Source organism: Pristiophorus japonicus, chromosome 1 (assembly GCF_044704955.1).
Source record: "Pristiophorus japonicus isolate sPriJap1 chromosome 1, sPriJap1.hap1, whole genome shotgun sequence".
In the NCBI taxonomy this organism is placed as follows: domain Eukaryota; kingdom Metazoa; phylum Chordata; class Chondrichthyes; family Pristiophoridae; genus Pristiophorus; species Pristiophorus japonicus.
The window spans coordinates 405,352,720-405,377,269 of record NC_091977.1 but is presented as its reverse complement, the minus strand read 5'-3'; the positions used below and the strand labels follow the sequence as shown (position 1 = coordinate 405,377,269).

The window sequence follows — 24,550 nt, the reverse complement described above, 5'->3', positions numbered from 1 at the left end:
GGCTTCTCGCCCATTCTGTAAACACCTAGTTTACATTTTTGAAAATGGGCGTTACCACGAGCGATATCAAATGGGTGGTAGCATTAAATTTTTCTGATCTTCTGCCATAAAGTGTGGCCGTCCTTCGCAACAGCATGGCAACGCTCCATTCCCGCGATTCTGGAGGTCAAGGGTTACCATGACATGTGCAGAAGAGAAGACAGAGAGAGAGCGGGAGCTCAGAGGGACTGAAAGCGTGTATGGCTGTGGTCTGTGCTTGTTTGGCTATTGTGGGAGGAACAACAGAGATTCACCAGCAGCAAAAAGCCCACTAAGCACTAAGAATATAGTTGGCACCGAGTTTTTGTCCAATATAAAATATATAAAATGGAAGGGATGGAGGAGGCCCTGGAGCTGGTAGCCAGGAACACTGGTGGCAGAGGGCTCCCAGTGGTCCCGGAGCACCGCACTGTTCCCCAAGGTGATGCACCCCCATTGCTAACCACACATGAGAGCCAGCAGCAACATCTTGCTTCTGGCTCAGAGCACGTTCCCACCTCAGGACCGTCCTCTCCCGTATCTGTCCAAGCAGCGCTTCGGCCGTCACCCCCCCATCCTCCCACCCCCCAGTGAAGCATCGCCTGAGGACCTCCTCGGCCAGGCTGCTTGGAGTCAGAAGGGGAAGGGGTAGAGGTGAGAAGGAGAAGCGGGGGGGGGGGGGGGGGGTGGGGGGGGGAGGGTTGGTTTCTATAGAAATACTGATGATTTCAGACTAATGTTCAGTTTAAACGTTTTTTATTTAACAAAACCTTGCAGCACATTGGCTCAGATAGCTGCACCATTACATGCTGGTGATTCCTTAACATCAAAGGATATAATCACACTTAACTTCAATTAACTTAAACTTTAATTGTCACCAACATGATGCCCACCATTGATGTGTGACCTGCACACCCAGCAGTGTGTCAGCCTTGTAAATAACACCAACGTTCTTTCAGGCAAAGCGATCATTGATGAGCTCCTGACATAAGGCTCTTGCAGCTATCATGCCACCATGGGCCCTTTCTTGTGGTCTACAGGGGGCAGGTGCATGGTTTCAGCATCAGCCTGATTGTCTGGGCCTGAAATCTTCATGAGGACTTCTCTTATATCCACTTAAGTGAAGAGCAATGTATTAGAAGGCTCTGCTTCAGCAAGCAGATGGTCACAGAACTCTTCCACCTCCGTCAACTAGTGCAGGGTGACCACAGTTCTCCCAGTGGCCCTCAAGGTTACCGTGTCCCTCGATTTCTTCAGCAGTGGATCCTTCCAGTCTGCAGCAGGAGACATAGCTAATGTCTTCCAGTTCACCATCCATTGCTGCATCTGGGAGGTCACTGAGGCCTCTGCAGCAGGAGAAGGGACTACATTTTCTTCACTCTGAGCAGGGAGAAGCAGGAAAATTGTGCATGTGGATTTGCCAGGATAGCAGGCTTCCCCATGGGGGTGCAGGACACCATCGACTGCACCCACGTGGGTTTGCGGGCACTGCATAACAATCCTGTGATCTTCCATAACTGCGAAGGCTACCACTCACTTAATGTACAGTTGGTGTGCGACCATGCCCAGCACTTCCTGATGGTCAATGCCCGCTATCCTGGCAGCAGCCATGATGCATTCCTCCTGCGTAAGTCCGGTGCACCAGCAATATTCCAACCACCACGTCAAACTCAAGGGTGGCTGCTCGGAGACAAGGGCTACCCACTCTGCATCTGGTTCATGACACCCCTCCGCACCCCACCACTCCTGCCCAACACTCATATAATGAGAGCCATGCTGCCAGCAGGAACATCATCGAGCAGATCATCAGGTTGCTAAAGCAACGATTCCACTGCCTTGACCGCTTAGGAGGAGACCTTCAGTATTCACCTGAGTAGGTGTCTCATTTCATCGTGGTCTGCTGCATGCTTCATAACTTGGCCATCATGAGGGTGCAGCTCTTGCCAGCAGGGATTATGAGACTACTGCAGGAAGAGACAGAGGAAGAAGAGGATGAGGAGGAGGAGGATGAGGAGGATGAGGAGGAGGAGGAGGAGGAGGAGGGAGGAGGATGAGGAGGATGAGGATGAGGAGGAGGAGGATAAAGAGGAGGAGGATGAAGAGGAGGAGGAGGACAAGAAGGAAGGGAGGAGGCAGGCAGGCAGCAAATCCCCTTTCGGCATAGGCTGTCTGTGAACACCTCATCAGACTCTGATTCCAGTGAATGAAAACCCATCCCCATCTTCCCATCCCTCTGTCACAAAATATCACAGCTTCCTTTCAGGAAAAAAGCTGAAATGAGCTGTGGAACTACCAGATCTGGCTGTAGACTGCACCACCTCAGCATGGGTGACAGCAGTCTGGGCTAGTGGCTCAGCATTATCCTAGAAATCTGTTGAAGGACAGATTTCTGGCCTGCTGCGACATCCTGCAAGCTTCATTGTACACTGGTAAACCCAGCCACGATGGCACCTCTGAGCTTGGGTGACAGCAAGCTGAGACTGCATGAGAATAGTCTGATCTTGCGTGGCAGCAATCTGAGATTGCAGGAGAGCAGTCTGTGCTTCCATTGCAGCACTGAGATGTTGGATCGCTTCCACCAGTTCTGCAATGACAACTGCACCATCGCCCATCACACAAAGCATCATGGCCTCGTCAACATGGTTTTTCCCGGAGTTTTCCATCTTAGCCTAGAATTCATGGGCTCCAGGTTCTGTGCAAAGCCCCATCCAATGTTGAAGCTAGACCCCTCTGTATTGTATAGGGTTAATCACATAGAGTTAATTATGATATTTAGTCATTCACAGTGTGTCTCTGCTCCATGCTTCATGGATAGAGAGAGAAAACGACCTTGAGACGCACACCAGCTTGTTATGAGACAGCTCGAGATCTCATGCTTTGTGGACAAGCACCTGGGGCCTTACAGATTAGGAGTTGGCCATAAGCCACATGCACCCATGTTTTGTTTAATAGTTTGTTTATTTGATAGTATAAAGGTACAGCACTGTCCCATACCTCTTTGAACTTCACCTTGGACCGTGATTCGCGAGCAGTGCCGGGACCCCCAATGCTCCAGACCAGCTGTCGCTTGTGGAGTTCCCGACGGGCAGAAGGCCGTGAGCGTTGTTGCATCTTATCATACTTCTCGTTTCTTCGTAAACTGTATTATTAATGTTTCTTTTCTCTCAGTAAACGGTATCTTATTCTTTACTTCATTTGACTTGTCTCTTACAGATCCCGAACCTGGGTCTATTATTATTGATCCAAAACAATCTCCATGCTCCTTGACATTGCTAACAGGCTCTCCGGCAGGCTTGCCATTGCACCTAGGAATTTGGTGTGCATGCCTATCACCCTTCTTCAGAAGGCTGCCCATCGAGGTCCTCATATGAGTCATGTGCAGCAGAACTTGCACGCTAACTCGCCACCCGGGAAGTGGTCCCTGAGCTACCCTATCCTCTCGGCCTTGATGCAGCCCATTCATGCCTGGTGCGTCACCTTGTGCAGATCCCGTATCTACACTACGCTCTGAATTACACGCAGCGCCAGTTTCTGAGCTGGTGTCTGCGAGTGACAGATGCAGCGACGCTGTGTCTTCTTCTTCCCCTCTTGCTCTCCTCCATCGCCTTGGGGACAGGCTGGGCTGGTGCTTGTTCTTGGTTATCTGAAAGCAGAAAGGGGCAAGAGTTGTGTTATGGTGAGGGGAGTGGGGGATGGAAGCAAGATATGCATACATGCAGCATCAGCAGCTTGTACACGAGAAGAGATTGTGGGAAGAAGGATGAGGAATGACCGTACCGTTGTTGTCCCCAAGGCTTTAACTTCGCCATTGCCACGGCCTCGGTGACTTCCCCTCCAATGATGCCAAGCACTCTCTCCCCAGTTGGCTCAAGGCCAGTATCGCAGCTTGTCCCCCATCTGTCTGATAATAGTCCTGGCAATTGTGAGTGACCTTAGCCTGCAAGAGAAAGGGAAGTGTGTCAATGAGTGTGGTGCAATGGGTTTGAGAGATGTGCCTGCCATAGTTGACTAGCTGTCAGTGTGTGCACGGTGTGAGATGTGGGTGGTAAGATTGTGAGAGTGAAATGAAGCTATGGTTGTGAGGTCTGAGTGGTGATAGGTAGAGATTGTTGGTAGGTGAGTGTTGGGGGTGTGGTGCATTGAGCAAGTTGTGAGGCTTGTAGTGCAGATGATGGGATATGGCATTCGCTGAAGCCTTCACTCACCTTGACCTGCCCATGTAAGGTCATTAAACTTCTTGATGCGTTGTATGGAGGACCTGAGGACCACACTGATTGCCATCACATAGTCGGATATCTCCTGCCACAGCTTTCGGCACGTATGGGGCAATGGTTTCTTTTCAGCTTGCACGAAGAAGACGGCCCACCTCCTCTCCACAGCCACCAACAGTGACTCCAGAGATGCATCTGAGAAGCGTTTGCTCTCTCCTTTGCTGCCGCCCAGCCATCTCTTCCAAGTTGGTTGTGCTTCCAAGTGGTGCTCCAACTGCATTGACAATAAGGTGCTGTAGCATCAATGCACCTCCCCTTTAAGTACTGGATAAAGCATAGGCCAAACATGACTTGGAATGAGACTGCACCTGATATTGGCCCACCTGTTGAATCATAGAATGGTTATAGCATGGAAGAAGGCAACTCAGCCCATCGAGCCTATGCTGGCTCTCTGCAACAGCACCTCAGCTAATCCCCGTCCCCCCACTCTCCCCTCCCGCCCCCGCCCCCGCCACCCGTCCTTTCCCCGTAGCTATAGAAATGTTTTTCTTTCAGCACTAATCCAACTGCCTTTTGAAAACAGTGATTGAGTCTGCCTCCACCACCCTTTCAGGCAGTGCATTCCAGATCTTAATCACTCGCTGTGTAAAGTTTTTTCTCATGTCGCCTTTGGTTCTTTTGGCAATGACCTTAAATCTGTGTCCTCTGCCAATGGGAACAGTTTCTCTCTATCTACTCTGTCCAGACCCCTCATGATTTTGAACACCTCTATCAAATCTCCTCTCAATCTTCTCTGCTCTAAGGAGAACAACCCCAGCTTCTCCAGTCTATCCACGTAACTGAAGCCCCTCATCCCTGGAATCATTCTCGCAAATCTTTTCTGCACCCTCTCTAAGGACTTCACATCCTTCTTAAAGTGCGGTTCCCAGAATTGGGCGCAATATTCCAGTTGAGATCGAACCAGTGTTTTATACAGGTTCATCATAATGTCGAAGCTTTTGTACTCTATACCTCTATTCATGAAGCCTAGGATCCCATAAGCCTTTTTACCCACTTTCTTAACCTGCCACGCCACCTTCAATGATTTGTGTACATATACCCCAAGTCTCTCTGTTCATGCACCCCCTTTAGAATTGTACCCTTTAGTTTATATTCCCTTTCCTCATTCTTTCTACCAAAATGTATCACTTCACACTTTTCTGTGTTAAATTTCATCTGCCATGTGTCCATCCATTCCAACAGCCTGTCTATGTCCTCTTGAGGTCTATCACTTTCCTCCTCACTGTTCACTATATTTCCAAGTTTTGTGTCATCTGCAAATTTTGAAATTGTGTCCTGTACACACAAGTCTAAGTCATTAATATGTATCAAGAAAAGCAGTGGTTCCAGAACCGACCCTTGGGGAACACCACTGTACACCGTCCTCCAGTCCGAGAAACAACCGTTCACCACTACTCTCTGTTTCCTGTCACTTAGGCAATTTCTTATCCATGCTGCCACTGTCCCTTTTATTCCACGGGCTTCAACTTTGCTGGCAAGCCTATTAGGTGGCACTTTGTCGAACACCTTTTGGAAATCCATGTACGCCATGTCAACCGCATTGCCCTCATCAAACCTCTCTGTGACCCCATCAAAAAACTCGATCAAGTTGGTTAAACATGATTTGCCTTTAACAAACCTGTGCTGGCTTTCCTTAATTCATCCATACTTCTCCAAGTGACTATTAATTTTGTCCTTGATTATTGTTTCTAAAAGCTTCCCACTATTAAGGTTAAACTGACCAGCCTATAGTTGTTGGGTTTATCTTTATACCCTTTTTTGAATAAGGGTGTAATATTTGCAATTCTCAATGCTGCGATCAGCACTATAATCATGTAAATGAGCAATGAGCACGAATTTGGCGTGGTACTTAGACCAGTTTGATCTGGCGCAGCTAAATAGCGCTGAGCCGTTTTCGGGCCATATCCAATTTCTGGGCCGATATAAATGCAAGTTTGTTCTTTCTTAATTAAGGAGGAAAACTTGAGCTCATGCGGTGAGTGGCATACATCAAGAATTTTCTCAGGCATTTTCCTGATTAACCACCGTAGCCTCGGTGGAAGATAGGAAGAAGTCCCGGAAACACTGCGTAAAAGGACTTTCCACTGATCTTACGATGAAGTTATGGTACCGATTGGGAGAACTCCTGAGCCAATTCCTGGTGATGATATGTGCTCTGATTAAAAGACTTGTTGATTTCAGATAGCTTTAAGCATAAGTTTGTCAGAGAAGCCGCTTGGAATGGATTCAGTCAGCTGGATGCTTGTGTTAAGCACAATCAAACAACCGTGGAACAACCTTGGGAAGAATGTAGGATGACAGGACAATCATGTCAGTGACTTTCCTTTGGTGATGCCTAACTCAAGTATTATATCCAGAGAGTCAAATCAAGTAGGCATTGAACTCTCCATTCCAGACATCACTGTTCAATACATCTCTTTCCCTGAAGCACAGACATTAGTTAGTGCTGCTGTTGTGTCTGTACTAGCTGGCTTGAACGGTGCTGTTCTGACATGGTTAATTTCATTGTCTGCCATGAAGTCCTGGAATTCAGTGCTTGTGAAGCACGGGCCATTGTCGCTGACCAAGACGTCCGGTAGACCGTGGGCGGCGAACATTGCCCGCAGACTTTCTACCATGGCAGAGGATGTGCTTGAATTTAAAATGTAACACTCGATCCATTTGGAGTAGGCGTCTACTACAACCAAAAACATTTTTCCCATGAAAGGACCTGCGTAGTCCACATGGATGCGTGACCAAGGTATGGCGGGCCATGGCCAGGGGCTAAGGGGGGCTTCCCTGGGCGCATTGCCCAGCTGGGCACACGTGTTGCACCTGCGAACACAAAGTTCCAGATCTGCGTCTATCCCTGGTCACCAAACGTGTGACCTGGCAATTACCTTCATCATGACAATGCCCGGGTGCTCATTGTGGAGTTCTCTGATGAACACCTCTCTGCCCATCTGGGGCATGACTATGTGGTTTCCCCACAGTAGGCAATCGGCCTGAATCGAGAGTTCATCCCTGCGCCTGTGAAATTGTTTAAATTCCTCAGGGCATGCCCTGTACGTGGCTGCCCAGTCCCCATTCAGGACACATTTCTTGACTAGAGACAATAGCGGGTCTCTATTTGTCCAGATTTTAATCTTACGGGCTGTCACGGGTGAGCCTTCGCTTCCGAAAGCTTCAACAGCCATGACCATCTCAGCAGCATGCTCGGTAGCCCCTTCAGTGGTGGCTAGTGGGAGTTTGCTGAGTGCATCGGCACAGTTTTCGGTGCCCGGTCAGTGCCGAATTATATAGTCATAGGCGGCTAACGTGAGTGCCCACCTCTCTATGTGGGCCGATGCATTTGCATTTATGGCCTTGTTGTCGGCCAAAAGGGACGTTAGGGGTTTGTGATCTGTCTCCAGCTAAAATTTCCTGCTAAACAGGTACTGGTGCATTTTCTTTACAGCATATACACATACGAGCGCCTCCTTTTCTACCATCCTGTAACCCCTTTCTGCCTGGGACAGACTCCTGGAGGCATAAGCTACCGGCTGTAACTGACCCTTGACATTAACATGTTGCAACACACACCCGACACCATAGGATGACGCATCGCACGTTAACATAAGTTTCTTACATGGGTCGTATAGTGTTAACAGAGTGTTGGAGCATAACAAATTGCGTGCTCTATTAAAAGCCCTTTCCTGGCTGTCCCCCCAGACCCATTCGCGACCTTTGCGTAGGAGCACGTGTAGCGGCTCTAGCAGCGTGCTCAATTTGGGAAGAAAGTTACCAAAATAGTTCAGGAGCCCCAGGAACGAACGCAGCTCCGTCGTGTTACAGGGTCTGGGTGCTCTCTGGATCGCTTCCGTCTTGGACGCAGTAGGGCTGATCCCGTCTGCTGCTACTCTCATCCCCAGGAATTCTACCTCTGGAGCTAGGAAGACGCACTTCGCCTTTTTCAGTCGCAGCCCTACCTGGTCCAGTCTGCGTAGCACCTCCTCCAGGTTGTGGAGGTGTTCTTCAGTATCGTAACCCGTGATGAGGATGTCGTCCTGAAAAACCACCATCCCTGGAATCGGCTGGCGAGATGATGCCTTCGCAGGCGGTCCAATTCGCCTTCTATTTTTTCCCGCATCACGTACGGCACCGCTCTGGCCTTGTGGTGTACTGGCCTGGCGTCCGGGTTTATGTGAATCACTACCTTGGCCCCCATGAAAGTGCCGATGCCGGGTTGAAATAATGAGTCAAATTTGTCCAGGATCTGTGAGCATGATACACGCTCCACAGAGGAAATTGCATTGACATCGCCCCATTTCCAGTTCATGACAGCAAGCCAACTCCTCCCCAGTAGTGCGGGACCGTCCCCTGGGTGGCAACCTGTTCTCCGAATCTTTGTGGGTCACGACTACAGTGGCGTTGCCTAGCACCGGAATGATCTGCTTTGTATAAGTCCGTAGCTGTGCGTCAATCGGCGATAATTTTGGCCTCCTGGCCTTGGACGCCCACAACTTTTCGAACTGTTTGATACCCATCAAGGACTGGCTGGCCCTCGTGTCTAGCTCCATTGATACTGGGATGCCATTGAGGAGCACTTTCATCATTATCGGTGGCGTCCTGGTGTATGAACTGTATACGTGCTCCACATGAACTCGCTGAACTTCAGCTTCCAGCGATTTCCCCCAGCGTTCATTTCTGAAATTTCTGCAGGTATTTTGCTCATCTCTGCAAACTCCGGCTGAATGTATGCCTCCACGCCTCCAGCATGAGTTGCGGTTTGAAACAAAAGGTCCCTTGCCAGTCGATCGTCCCTGACTGCCCCTGTTATTGTCCTTGAGTGCACCATTAACAGGTGTTGATGGCCCCATTACTGGCCGCATTGTCCCTTGCAATGGCGTGAATCGCCGTTCAACTTGCCATTGTCTCTGTCGAACTCCCCCTCTGGGTTCGACTACATGTTGGGGCATGCCTGATTGCCCTTGTCTGCCTGGAGAATTGTGTGCTGCTTTAACAATGTTGAATCTCTGTCCCAACCATTCCTTAACACAATACCTCTCGTCTGTTCTGCTAGTGGCCATGCTCGCGTGGTTTAAATCCCAGTTTCTCGTCACCATTGATAGGTCCTTCCTATACCGTATAAATGCACACGAGGCCCATGCTTGAGAGAAGGTCAGTCTGTGACCTGTCCTTTATTCCTTAGCACTCAAGTGATGAAGGTGGGTGGAGTTTCCCCTTTTGTACCTGAAGGTCCAGGTTAGGAGTGTCTCCCACCTAGTGGTCATTGTTCTCACAGTGTACAACTTAGGTCAGATTATACATGGGTTGCAATGCTGGCTGAATACATGACAATGTGTGTGCCATCGATTGCAGCCAGGACCTTGAGCAAGCCAGGCACCCTGTAAAACTGCATGGCCCTATTTCACTGCTGCCTTGTTGCAATGCCAATGTTAATGAATTTGCATGCTATTCTGTAAGGAGCACCAATGCAGTCTGTCCAATATTGCAGAGAATACCCATTCTTGCCTGAAATGAGCCTATGCCATAAGAGTTGAGAGTAGTGCTCATCTTCATAGCTACAGAGAGAACAGAGCAGACTGACGAGCATGGCTGAAGGGCCTACTACAGTAGGTGGCACAGCTACCCTGTTGCTTCTTTGGTAGTTGTATTCTTCTTAGACACATCTTCTCAGTAAGGCCTTCATATGATCTGTGTTGCCTGAATAACATATGGTGAGGGGTAATATCTGGTGGGCTGCATCCTCCTTAAATGCTGCACAATCCTGGACTTGTATCTCTTTCTCCTCCATGACAATGGCATGCAGGATTTTCCCACAGAGATTGTTAGAAACATAGAACCATAGAAAATTGGTGCAGGAGTAGGCCATTCGGCCCTTCGAGCCTGCACCACCATTCAATAAGATCATGGCTGATCATTCACCTCGGTACCCCTTTCCTGCTTTCTCTCCATACCTCTTGATCCCTTTGGCCGTAAGGGCCATATCTAACTCATTCTTGAATATATCCAATGAACTGGCATCAACAACTCTCTGCGGTCGAGAATTCCACAGGTTACCAACTTTCTGAGTGAAGAAGTTTCTCCTCATCTCAGTCCTAAATGGCTTACCCCTTATCCTTAGACTGTGTCCTCTGGTTCTGGATTTCCCCAACATCAGGAACATTCTTCCTGCATCTAACCTGCCCAGTCCTGTCAGAATCTTATATGTTTCTATGAGATCCCCTCTCATCCTTCTAAACTCCAGTGAATAAAGGCCCAGTCAATCCAGTCTCTCCTCATATGTCAGTCCTGCTCCTGAGAAGCCCTCACTGCAGGCAGGGGAAAGGTGCAGCAGAACTCTGCCAGTGGTCTGACCCTATTCGAAGCAAGTGCAGGTAAACAGAATGGCAAACCAAAAATGTTTTTAAAAGTGTTCCCAGCTGCAGAAATCCGTATTCTGCATCGCCGGGCTCTTGTGTGTGAGGAACTCCTTACTTCTGCCTTGAACATCTGATTCGAGCAGTTTGTTGCACTTTAGAGATCTCAAAATGCGTTGGGAGTGTAAAACCAAGAAACTAGCAGCTGGTGCAACACTGCCTTTCACTTTGACATATAGAAATGAGGGGACTCGGGATTTGGCAGACAGATCACAGAAAGCTCAAAAAGTGTAAAGGAATTCCAGCACAAATGTCTTCCAGTTGATTCTCTTGCTGAATAAATGTTCCTGCGCTGCATATATGCTGCTAATGTGCTGAAAACAACAGTGAATAATGCTGTAATGAAGACCCTTGCATTATATCAAGTTCATTACTCCTGCCAATCAGGGGGAGATTTTAAATTTTGGGTGGCTGACTGCTTGAACTTGTTGGCAACCTTCCATGCCAGGAGTGTAGAAGCCAGAGCCATTTCAAGGCCCAGGTCTTGTTTAAATGGAAACCCAGTGGGCTGTGGGTGCCACATGGGCAGTCCCACTGCTCCTCGTTGGATTTGCTCTGGCGCAGAAATCGGGCAGCTTGGAGGCAGCAAGGTCCGACTGGGGGTGGGGGAAAAGGGAGGGTTGCGATTGCGGAGGAGGGACCCTGGGGTTGGAGCTGCCCAGATTATTTGTGTGGAGCCTGGAGGAGCATTGCTCCTCTTGGCTCCACATAAATAATTTTAAAGTTACCATCAAGAGGTCACTTCTGCTGTACGGCCAGTACAACTGCTCGGAGAGTGCACAGCGCGCAGACCGTTCAGTTCTCTCCTAAAATGGCAATCGGGGTCCTGTGATTGTTATAGGACCTCTTTACATATTAAGAGATCCTACCACCTATAACAGGCGCGCACTTTGGTTACCCAGCGGTAGGCCCTTTCAATGATGACAATCAGAGTGTTGGCGTTAATGGGGCCGTATGTCTACTGACCCAGTTTTAAGGCATTTACCACCTGGTTAATGCTGATGTGGCCAAGTTAAAATCAGCCTCAATGGATTTGTGCTAAGTATTTGCACTATGGGGCTGAAATTGCCCTCCGCCCCAAACAGGGCGCACTTAACCGTTTTGTAAGTGTTCTGTCTGCCCCAATGCATAAAGTGCGGGCGGGTTGGAGCGGCCGTCGTCAGCGGGTCGTAAATGTGGGCGAGTTGGAACGGCCGTCGCTCCAAGTCAGCAGCGCCACGCTGAAGACGTCAGCGCGACCCGGCTGTGCCACATCGCGCTGACGCGTCATAATGTCCGTCCCTTCAGTTAAAGGGGAGGACTGCTGCGAACTCTGCAGCCACTTTAGTGGCAAACACAGCCACCAAGGAGGGTTTTGGCCAGGCCAGTGGCCTGGCACCCAAGAGGGATTGACAGGCTGCCTATTGGCGGCTGGGCCGAACCTGTGGCATAATATGGAGTCGCCGACAGCCGATCGCCCCTTTAAGGGCGGACATGCCACCCAGCCACAGACTGCTCCCCGCTGGGGAAAGCGGCCAGTGGCACCGACCGGTGGCTGCATCGCTCCCGCGGGACAATTCCACGTGGGGGTTGGAAAGGGGGTCGCTGCTGGTCGGTAGGGGGTCAGCACATGCCCGATGAGGCAGGAAAACACGCGACGCGATAACCCGTTCCTGCCGCTTCAAGCCCGGGGGCAATTTCAGTCGGGTCGGCCCATCCATCTGCCCCTGTTCGATAAGGCCTCTCCGCTCCATTCCCACCTCTTAGAGGCAGTAATGGAGCTTATGGAGGGGGACAATTTCGGCCCCTCTATCTTTTCATCTGATTCAAGGCAGAAACTCTGGTTGCTGAAATGATCTCACAGATGATTGTAAATCATTATTAATATCATTCTTCAGCACCTCCTGTATCTCTATCCATAGGATAGCTTCCAATGTAGCATCCCTTATAAGATTCTGTTTCCTCTTTGTATTCTTTGAATTTGGCTGAACAACTCAAGTTTTCATAACTGTAGGATACCATTGGCTTTGGGCTATTGTCCTCTCTGATCAAACACATTTACTCCTGGGTACAATAAGAATTGATCTTTTTTTTTTAAACTTTAAAACATATAAAATCAAATTAAAATTTGGTTGCCGGGGGTGATAATGCATTCCAGTCCCTCCGGCGCCCACCTCTCGCGGAAGGCCGCGAGCGTACCGGTGGAAGAATTTGTCATTTTATTGAGCATTGTAGCCAACAGGTGCTAAATGATATAATAAATGACAGGAGGTCTAAACAGCTGAAAGGCACTGATCTACCTTACCAATTACTACTTATTGCTTCATCAATTAAAGAGGTGGTTTTGTTATTGGCAGCCAAACCTGGAAACTTAACAGAGGGAAATAACAGACACTGTGGGACAGAAGGGAAGATATATATATATAACTGATTAATAATGATGGGACTGGTGACAAATGAACCATGTGTGCGTTGCTAGTATGGCAGGTTTTATTTTGGACTGACTGGTGACTTCATGGGCCCAATTTCAGTGTTTTAAATCTGCACTAAATTAGTTTGTGCACACAGGAAAAGGAGTGCAGTTTAGTAGCAGAAGCAAGAACATTTTTTGAAAGACTACTCTGCCCATAGGATCATAGAATGGTTACAGCACAAAAGGAGGCCACTCGGCCTGTTGAGCCTGTGCTGGCTCTCCGTAATCGCACTTCAGCTAGTCCCACTCCACCACCCTGACCCCACAGCCCTGCAAATGTTTTTCCTTCAGATACTTACCCAATTCCCTTTTGAAAACCACGATTGAATCTTCCTCCACCACCCTTTCAGGCAGTGTATTCCAGATCATAACCACTCACTGCGCAAAATAGTTTTTCCTCGTGTCGCCTTTGCTTCTTCTACCTTAAATCTGTGTCCTCTGGTTCTCGACTCTTCTGCCAATGGCAACAGTTTCTCTCTATCCACTTGCATCTGCAAGGCTGAGAGCTTCATGGATAGCACGTTTCAGGAGGCGGTCACCCCGCAGTTTAAGACTTTGCAGACAGAAAAGGAATGGGTGACCGCCAGACAGATAAGGAGGACCAAGGGGTAGTGCAGGAGTCCAGTGAGTGCATCTCTCTCTCCAACCGGTAATCTGTTCTGAATACTGATTCGGGTGATTGTTCGTCTGGGGAGTACAGCCATAGCCAAGTCCACAGCACCATGAGTGGTTCAGCTCTATGAGGGCAAGGAGGAGGAAAGTCAGAAAAGCAATAATGATAGGGGATTCAATAGTTAGGGAAACAGACAGGCATTTCTGTGGCCGCAGAAGTAACTCCAGGATGGTATGTTGACTCCCTGGTGCCAGGATCAAGGATGTCACTGAACAGCTGCAGGACATTCTGAGGGCGGAGGGTGAACAGTGAGAGGTCGTGGTTCATATCGGTTCCAATGACTTTGGTACAAAGAGGGATGTAGTCCTGCAGGCAGATTTTAGGGAGCTAGGAAAGAGATTAATAAGCAGAACCTCAAAGGTAGTATTCTCTGAATTACCCCTTGTGCCATGCACTAGTGAGTACAGAAATAGGAGGATAGAGCAGATGAATGTGTGGCTGGAGAGATGGTGCAAGAGGGAGGGTTTTAGATTCCTGAGGCATTGGGACAATTTCTGGGAGAGGTGGGACCTGTACAAACCGGACGGGTTGCACCTTATTATTGCTTTTCTGACCTTCCTCCTCCTTGCCCCCATAGAGCTGAACCACCATGGTGCTGTGGACTTGGCTCTGGCTGTACTCCCCAGATGAATAATCACCCTAATCAGAACCAAGGTGGATGCAGAGAGGATGTTTACACTGATGGGGGAAACTCGAACTAGAGGGCATGATCTTAGAATAAGGGGCCGCCCATTTAAAACAGAGATAAGGAGAAATTTCTTCTCTCAGAGGGTTGTAAATCTGTGGAATTCACTGCCTCAGAGAGCTGTGGAAGCTGGGACAGTGAATAAATTTCAGACAGAAATAGACAGTGTCTTAAACGATAAGGGGATATGGGGAGTGGACGGGGAAGCGGAGCTGAGTCCATGATCAGATCAGCCATGATCTTATTGAATGGCGGAGCAGGCTCAAGGGGCCGTGTGGCCTACTCCTGTTCCTATTTCTTATGTTCTTATTAACAAGACCAGAACGAATATCCTCGTAGAGAGGTTTGCTGGTGCTGTTGAGGAAGTTTTAAACTAGCTTGGCAGGGGGATGGGAATCTGAGCATAGATTCAGAAGGGAGAGAAGCAAAGCTAGAAATGGAAGGCAGTAAATTAGTAAGTGCGTTTGGAAGGCAGAGGGCACAAAGGATAAAAAAGAGACAACAAAGGGGTTTGGCAGTGCTTACTGGTATATATTTCAATGCAATCATCATCATCATAGGCAGTCCCTCGGAATCGAGGAAGACTTGCTTCCACTCTTAAAATGAGTCCTTAGGTGGCTGAACAGTCCAATACGAGAGTCACAGTCCCTGTCACAGGTGGGACGGATAGTCGTTGAGGGTAAGGGAGGGTGGGACTGGTTTGCCGCATGCTCTTTCCACTGCCTGCACTTGATTTCTGCATGCTCTCGACGATGAGACTCGAGGTGCTCAGCGCCCTCCCAGATGCACTTCCTCCACTTAGGGCGGTCTTTGGCCAGGGACTCCCAGGTGTCAGTGGGGATGTTGCACTTTATCAGGGAGGCTTTGAGGGTGTCCTTGTAACGTTTCCTCTGCCCACCTTTGGCTCATTGGCCGTGAAGGAGTTCCGAGTAGAGTGCTTGCTTTGGGAGTCTCGTGTCTGCCATATGGACAATGTGGCCTGTCCAGCGGAGCTGATGAAGTGTGGTCAGTGCTTCAATGCTGGGGATGTTGGCCTGGTCAAGGACGCTAATGTTGGTGCGTCTGTCCTCCCAGGGAATTTGTAGGATCTTGCGGAGACATCGCTGGTGGTATTTCTCCAGCAACTTGAAGTATCTACTATACATGGTCCATGTCTCTGAGCCATACAGGAGGGCAGGTATGAGTTTGGTGGTAGATTTGAAGGCCTGGTCTTCGAACATTCTTTAACTCAGGCGGCCGAAGGCTGCACTGGCGCACTGGAGGCAGTGTTGAATCTCATCATCAATGTCTGCTCTTGTTGATAAGAGGCTCCCGAGGTATGGGAAATGATCCACGTTGTCCAGGGCCATGCCGTGGATTTTGATGACTGGGGGCAATGCTGTGCGACGAGGACAGGCTGGTGGAGGACCTTTGTCTTACGGATGTTTAGCGTAAGACCCTGCTTTTGTACGCCTCAGTAAATACGTAGACTATGCAAGGAGTCTCGTGAATAAGTGAGTTCAGGGCACAGATAGACATGTAAAGGTATGATATCATAGCTATTAGTGAACCATGGCTGAAAGAAGGGCAGGAATGTCAGCTCAACATTCCTGGTTACAGATCTTTCAGATAAGACAGAGAGGACTATAAAAAAGGAGGGGGAGTCTCAATATTGGTTAAAGTAGCAATTACAGCGATTAAACCCTCATCGCATTTAAAAAGTACTTGGATATGCATTGAAGTACTGTAAAATACAAGTCTACAGACCAAGAGCTGGAAAGTGGGATTAGGCTGGATAGCTTTTTTTCGGTCAACACAGACACCATGGGCCGAATGGCCTCCTTCTGTGCTGTAAATTTCTATGATTCTAAGTGACCTTATAACCAAAATGATGCATTAACTACAGCTACATCAATATTTGTCTCTCAAGTGACTTTGACCCCGGATGTTTTACAATCCAGCCAAGGAAGATTTGTGTTTGTTGCCATGTTGCCTGAAGACACCCGAGGGGAAATAATTTGAGTTCATACTGGAAAAAGGGATCTTCACTTGCCAGTACGCATATCAGAAGTGCGTACACTAATTTTCGGGTATGTGTTGCTGCTGGGCAAGGTTCTCACAGGCACGGGCCGTCACTCCGCTAAATTCATCATCAGTGCACCTGTTTTACACCCATAAAACAGGCACACAATGTTAAACTTTGCCCTTATAATTCCCTGAAAGTGTGAGTGCAAAGTGATAAAGTCATAAAAAGGAAATAGAAGTTTGGGTTTTATAACTAGGGAAATAGACGACAACAGTACCAGAAGAAATGATTAAATGATACGTAGAAATACATAGGCCTAGAAATTAGTTGCATTTGCACCTCTCATTAGCACCCCCGTGGAAGCTACCAGGTACAAATGCGTTAGCGCCCGGGCGCGGTGCTGACAATGACTCCCGCCGTATTGGGTGGGAGTTTAGCGGCAGTGCTACAGCGTTGTGCCCTGATCTCCTGTGCCCGGAGATCGTGACGTCATCGCCGTGTACATCGTCCCATTAAGCACCTTGGCCCTGAAACTGACTTTCACCCCCTGCAGCAGCATCGGCCGAAAATATCAGCAGCTGCAGGAGGCATTAATCGGGTGGCGAGCCATGACTGGGGCGATAATTAAAGGCACGGTGGCCGAGGTAAGTAAAAAAAAAAATTACCTTTGTTTTCGCTGTGTTTCTCTGTTTTCTTCGCGGGGTCCTGCCTGCACTCGCTCAGCCTGGCACTCTGAGTGCTGGGCTGATCGCACAGGTACCCTGCTCCCTTGGTGGTCCAGGTAGGTGATTCTTTAATGCAGTGCCTGCAGCGATGGCCCTTCTCTTTAAGCGAGGGAAAGGCCCTTTGTATGCGATAACGCTGCTGAAGCGTCCGCCCCATTAGTGCTTCAAGAAGGCAGTGGAGTGCTTGATTTGGTACTCCACTTCCTTTCGGGAGCACTAAAGCAAATTTTTTGAGAGGGTGGAAACATTAGCGACCCCTAAGCAGGGCGATAATCAATTTCCCCCCATAGATGCTAACAACATGGAAACAGGTCATTCTGTCCAATCAATTCATGTCGCTGGTTGCCCTAAGCAAATACTCCTAATCACATTCCCAAATCTCTTTAACCCCTTGTCCTTCATCCACCTATCCAATCTAATCTTAGGGTGAACATAACTGGGCTAAATTTTAATGGGGAAGGTGGGTTGGGAGTGTTATGTATGCAACACCTTGTAACCAGCATTCTACCACCACCAGAGGGTGCATCTGTTGGAATCCCAAGGGATCCCAGCATCCCTTGGGAGCACTGCATATAAGCAGGCTTCCCATGCTGTGCCAGCACTCTGGAGTCAGAATAAAGAGACTAAGGTCACACTTAGTCAAGTACAGTACTCAGTCACATTGTTTTATTTGAGACATGACGAGGAGCGTGGGGGTCCGAAGCGGTCGGGAAAACCGAGTGAACGGGGAGGCCACGTTGGGGGGATTGGAGGTCTGGGGGTGATCGGAGGCTGTGGGAGGGGCTCTCCAATCATGAGTGCTGGGTTTGGCAGGGATCCTGGATCCAGGAGATAAGTACCTTTACACTTACCTCCTGAATCCAGCAGTCCTCGTCCTACTTTAGCTGGTGGATTTCACAAGGCCTGCAAAACTCGACCAGCTAAAGTTAAATTCAAAATGGTGGTTAAAGCAGAGGCTTTATTATTATAATATTTAACTAGACGGCTCACCTCCTAGGAGCGGGTTGGCTGCATGCCTCCATTGAAACCGGATGTAGGCGGGTTGGAGGCAGGTTCTGGTCAGGGTTTAGATTTTTAACACTTTAACTTTCCACACAACCCCAACCCACCTGTTTCTTTCTGGTTAAAATTCCCCCGACTCGAATTAGACTGAGTATTCCAGGGAGGAGCGAATTCAGCCATTGTTTGTGCCCCTGATTATTGACCAGTGTATCTTAGATTTGTGCATTTGAGATCAGGGAGGACAGGATTCAGCACAGCTGTGATGGCTCCCAGGTTTGGATGATTTGTCTTGCTTCACACATGAAGAGTGGTTATTTGGGCAAGTTGCCTGAGGACTTTTGGCACTTATGGAACCATAATGGCTAACACCTTCAGCACAATGTAGCTTTCATTAGACATTCTGATCAGAAGGGGATTAATTGCCCAAGAAGAGAATCTTGAACCGAAGCATGATCAACAGACTAAAATGTGCTATGCTCGTCAATTCTGAGGCTCTATGATAGTTGAAAAAAGAAACGTGTCCCTAAAATAAATCTCGGTTTATTGGAGCATCTTTATTATTGACTTCAATTTCTTACAGGACTTGAATAGGGGAGGGGTGAGAAGCACTCTCAGTGCTCAGTGTATTCACTCTGCCTTATACTTTCTAGTGTTTATTAATTATTGATTTAACCATTTTTCCTTCTTTCTTTGTTATGTCTCTAGTACTCTATCTGGACAGCCTTGTGGGTCGCCTGGAATGTATTCATTTTCTGCTTCTATTTGGAAGTTGGAGGACTCTCAAAGGTAAGCTTTTGAAACAACCATTATATACAAAGGCAGCTGGAGATTTCCTGGCTTGTATTGGTTTTGGAGTGCATGATGAATTGAAATCTAGTCTGACCAGCATCTCCCTTTAATGAGATGTCAGCCATTTGTTCTCTCCTTGCCCTCACTTCTTTTCAATGATGCCCTGGTTTGACCTCCTGAGGCCTCGTGCAGCAACTAAGAACATAAGAACATAAGAAATAAGAGCAGGAGTAGGCCATACGGCCCCTCGAGCCTGCTCCGCCATTTAACATGATCATGGCTGATCCGATCATGGACTCGGGTCTACTTCCCTGCCCGCTCCCCATAACCCCTTAAACCCTTCTCGGTTAAGAAGCTGTCTATCTCTGTCTTAAATTTATTCAATGTCCCGGCTTCCACCGCTCTCCGAGGCAGCGAATTCCACAGATTTACAACCCTCTGAGAGAAAAAATTCCTCATCATCTCAGTTTTAAATGGGCAGCTCCTTATTCTAAGATTGTGCCCCCTAGTTCTAGTCTCCCCTATCAGTGGAAACATCCTCTCTGCAACCACCTTGTCAAGCCCCCTCATAATCTTATATTTTTTGATAAGATTACCTCTCATTCTTCTGAATTCCAATGAGTATAGGCCCAACCAGCTCAACTTTTCTTTATAAGTCAACCACTTCATCTCAGGAATCAACCTAGTGAACCTTCTCTGAACTACACTGTACACAATACTCCAGGTGTGGCCTCACCAAGGCCCTGTACAATTGTAGCAACACCTCCCTGCCCCTGTACTCAAATCCCCTCGCTATGAAGGCCAACATGCCATTTGCTTTCTTAACCGCCTGCTGTACCTGCATGCCAACCTTCAATGACTGATGTACCATGACACCCAGGTCTCTTTGCACCTCCCCTTTTCCTAATCTGTCACCATTCAGATAATAGTTTTGGTCTCCTAACCTGAGGAAGGACATTCTTGCTATTGAGGGAGTGCAGCGAAGGTTCACCAGACTCATTCCCGGGATGGCGGGACTGACCTATCAAGAAAGACTGGATCAACTGGGCTTGTATTCACTGGAGTTCAGAAGAATGAGAGGGGACCTCATAGAAATGTTTAAAATTCTGACGGGGTTAGACAGGTTAGATGCAGGAAGAATGTTCCCAATGTTGGGGAAGTCCAGAACCAGGGGACACAGTCTAAGGATAAGGGGGAAGCCATTTAGGACCGAGATGAGGAGGAATTTCTTCACCCAGAGAGTGGTGAACCTATGAAATTCTCTACCACAGAAAGTTGTTGAGGCCAATTCACTAAATATATTCAAAAAGGAGTTAGATGAAGTCCTTACTACTAGGGGAATCAAGGGGTATGGTGAGAAAGCAGGAATGGGGTACTGAAGTTGCATGTTCAGCCATGAACTCATTGAATGGCGGTGCAGGCTAGAAGAGCCGAATGGCCTACTCCTGCACCTATTTTCTATGTTTCTATGTTTACCTCCAAAGCAAGTATATCCTTTCGTAAATATGGAAACCAAAACTGTATGCAGTATTTCAGATGGTGCCTCACCAATACCCTGTATAACTGTAACAAGACTTCCCTGCTTTTATACTCCATCCCCTTTGCAATAAAGACCAAGATACCATTGGCCTTCCAGATCACTTGCTGTACCTGCATACTAACCTTTTGTGTTTCATGCACAAATACTACCAGGTCCCGCTGTACTGCAGCACTTTGGAATTTTTCTCCATTTAAATAATAACTTGCTCTTTGATTTTTTTCTGCCATAGTGCATACCTCACACTTTCCAACATTATACTCCATCTGCCAAATTTTTGCCCATTCACTTAGCCTGTATATGTCCTTTTGCAGATTTTTTGTGTCCTCCTCACACATTGCTTTTCCTCTCATCTTTGTATCATCAGCAAACTTGGTTACGTTACACTCAATCCCTTCTTCCAAGCCATTAATATAGATTGTAAATAGTTGGGATCCCAGCACTGATCCCTGTGGCAACCCACTAGTTACTGATTGCCAACCCAAGAATGAACCATTTATCCCGACTCTCTGTTTTCTGTTCGTTAGCCAATCCTCTATCCATGCTAATATGTTACCCCCAACCCCATGAACTTTTATCTTGTGCAGTAACCTTTTATGTGGCATCTTGTCAAATGCCTTCTGGAAGTCCAAATACACAATTTTTGTCCTTGCAACTCTGCTGTTAACTTGTAATGTGCTATATGTTCTTAATGACCTTAATCTTTATTACTAAAAGGATCTTTGTGCTTCAGTTTCCATGCTTCCTTACATTAAAAAACAAAAATATGAGAACAAATGATACTGTAGAATATGAAATTAGGTAATGTGGTGTCCTCTGGGAATAATGTCTGCAGAATAATTACCTGGCCTTTGTTAATTGCAGCGATTACTCATCAGATACTATCTGATTGTCTGAGGCATCCTGTACCTAATGGTTCAAGGTGACCCATCTTTATGTATAGTAATTAGAGTTGTTACTTCGTAATAACAAAGTTAGAGCTTATTGGTTGGCAATTGTGAGAAACCTGCCCAGAATATTTGATTAGAAAAAAAATACATTTCTTTGTCTGCTTGGGTGTTACAATGTAGAGTGCAGATTTTATCCTTACAAAGTGTGACTATAATCGTTATCATAGACAATTCAAATTAAGTTCTAAGTTCAGTGGATACATTCTACTTTTAACTGACAGCAGATCAAGAAGAAAATGAATCAGATCCCCACATTAATAGATGACATTATTGCGTGTTCGGGATTCGCAGTAATCAATATTTGGATCAAGATGAAATTTAAAACATGATCAGTCACCATGAATATAATATTATAATTCATCATCTTCCTCCATCTTGCTACTAATTATGTAGTGAGAATATTGTCCCAGAAAAATTGTGGTCGGAGACTTCCGACTGGTGGATGTCTCCGACCTGAAAAATATCTATGAATTTACCTGGTGGTCCAGGAGGTACAGACACTGGTGGTCCGGGAGGTATAGACACTGGTGGTCCGGGAGGTACAGACACTGGTGGTCCGGAAGGTACAGACACTGGTGATCCGGGAGGTACAGACACTGGTGGTCCGGGAGGTACAGACACTGGTGGTCTGGGAGGAGCGGACACTGGTGGTCCGGGAGGTACAGACACTGGTGATCCGGGAGGTACAGACACTGGTGGTCCGGGAGGTACAGACACTGGTGGTCCGGGAGGTACAGACACTGGTGGTCCGGGAGGTACAGACACTGGTGGTCCAGGAGGTACAGACACTGGTGGCCCGGGAGGTACAGACACTGGTGGTCCGGGAGGTACGGACACTGGTGGTCCGGGAGGTACAGACACTGGTGGCCCGGGAGGTACAGACACTGGTGGTCCGGGAGGAGCGGACACTGGTGGCCCGGGAGGTACAGACACTGGTGGTCCGGGAGGAGCGGACACTGGTGGTCCGGGAGGTACAGACACTGGTGGCCCGGGAGGTACGGACACTGGTGGTCCGGGAGGTACAGACACTGGTGGTCCAGGAGGTACAGACACTGGTGGTCCAGGAGGTACAGACACTGGTGGCCCGGGAGGTACGGACACTTGTGGTTCTGGGCCTCTATGCGAAGGCCTGCATAGAGACCCACATATCCCAGGAATGTAGGCACTTCGTACGCGCCCCTGGGATCACATGGGCCAATTAAATCAATCAAAGTAGGGGTATTCCCATTCATACTTGTGGTAAGTTCCGTATGTATGGAAACACCATAAACATGAATGTGTTATTTTGGCGGGTATTCCCAAACACTTAAAATAAATTTAAAAAACAACATCACATATTTAAAATTAATCCAAATGGAATTTAATTAATTATTTAAAACAAAAATGTATTTTTTTTTACCATATTTAAAGGGTCTGAAAATAAACTTACCTTATTTCACAGGTTTTTAAATGTTTAAATTATTGAAAAAAATAGTATTTTTCTGTCCTTTAAAAGTCTTACGCTGATAAAAGCAGGCCTTACACTTTCATATCGACAAAGTCAATGTTAAACTTGTAAAATAGGCTGTGTGGTTGATAATGAAGAAGAAAGCTGCGGACTGCAGTAAGATATCAATGTACTGGTCAGGTGGGCAGAACTGTGGCAAATGGAATTCAATCCGGATAAGTGTGAGGTAATGCATCTGGGAAGGTCTAACAAGGCAAGGGAATACACAATAAATGGTATGACACTGAAAAGTGTAGAGGAACAAAGGGACCTTGGAGTGAGGTCCACAGATCCCTGAAGGTAGCAGGCCAGGTAGATAAGGTGGTTAAGAAGACATATGGAATACTTGCCTTTATTAGTTGAGGCATGGAATACAAGAGCAAGGAGGTTATGCTTGAACTGTATAAAACACTGATTAGGCCACAGCTGGAGTACTGTGTGCAGGAAAGATGTGATCGCACTGGAAAGGGTGCAGAGGAGATTTACAAGAATGTTGCCTGGACTGGAGAGTTTTGGCTATGAGGAAAGATTGGAGATGCTGGTTCTGTTTTCTTTGGAACAGAGGAGACTAAGGGGAGACCTGATTGAGGTGTATAAAATTATGAGGGGCCTGGATAGAGTGGAGAGGAAGGACCTGTTTCCCTTGGCGGGGTGGGGGGAGGGGGGGGGTCAACAATCAGAGGGCATAGATTTAAAGAAATTGTGGGAAGGTTTAGAGGAAATATGAGGGGAAATTTCTTCACCTAGAGTGTCGTGGGGGTCTGGAACTCACTGCCTGAAAGGGTGGTAGAGGCAGAAACCCTCCCACATTTAAAAAATACTTGGATGTGCATTTAAAATGGCGTAACCTACAGGGCTATGGACCAAGAACTGGAAAGTGGGATTAGGCTTGATAGCTCTTGGTCGGCCGGCGCGGACACGATGGGCCGAAATGACCTCCTTCCGTGCTGTAAATTTCTATGATTCTATGATTAACCGTTCCACTGGGCGTGAAACGGGTGATAGCAGGCCAGCCAGCCATTTTACACCCGCCCGATTCTCCTTTCATTGACTTCAATCAAACGGAAAGTCTCGGTGGGGTGTAAAACTAGCGTCTGACCCGCTGTGTCCTGTTTCACACCTGGCGGGGAACAGTTAACATTGACGACTCCTCACCATCTTTACACTTCCTCAGCTCTCTCGATGCACAAATGCTATAGGATTGTTTTTTTTGCTGGTTCAGACTCTGAAGGAGGAAGAATTCGTCAGTGGCCTTGTTAGGGAGAGTTCCTCTCACACTCCAATTGGTGTAACAGAGGCTGCTGTGGTTCAGCGATTGGGGCAGACTAACTAGCATTGAGACAGATCGCCTCTAAAAGCATTCAACCACGTAATATTAATTGTAAAAAGCTCTCCCTTACAAATGCTAAAAGAATGATTGCACAAATCCGCACAAAATAAAAAGGAGGAAAATTGCTGTAAATGGCAGAACTCAGATATTGGAAAAATGTTTTTTTTTGTACTAGAACAATAGGGCAATCAGGCGTCAACCCTATCATGTTGGCATGGGTCTAGGG

General features: G+C 47.5%; 1 protein-coding gene across 4 annotated transcripts in view; it reads left to right on the top strand.

Moving 5' to 3' along the window:
* LOC139275003 (sodium/potassium-transporting ATPase subunit beta-1-interacting protein 3) overlaps window positions 1-24,550 on the top strand; it is a 792,762-nt gene that overhangs the window by 382,385 nt on the left and 385,827 nt on the right. For all 4 annotated transcript variants that reach the window (XM_070891862.1, XM_070891853.1, XM_070891869.1 and 1 more), the window contains exon 3: window positions 18,938-19,018. In XM_070891862.1, coding sequence (XP_070747963.1) covers window positions 18,938-19,018 — 81 coding nt within the window. The remainder of the gene's footprint in view (window positions 1-18,937; window positions 19,019-24,550) is intronic.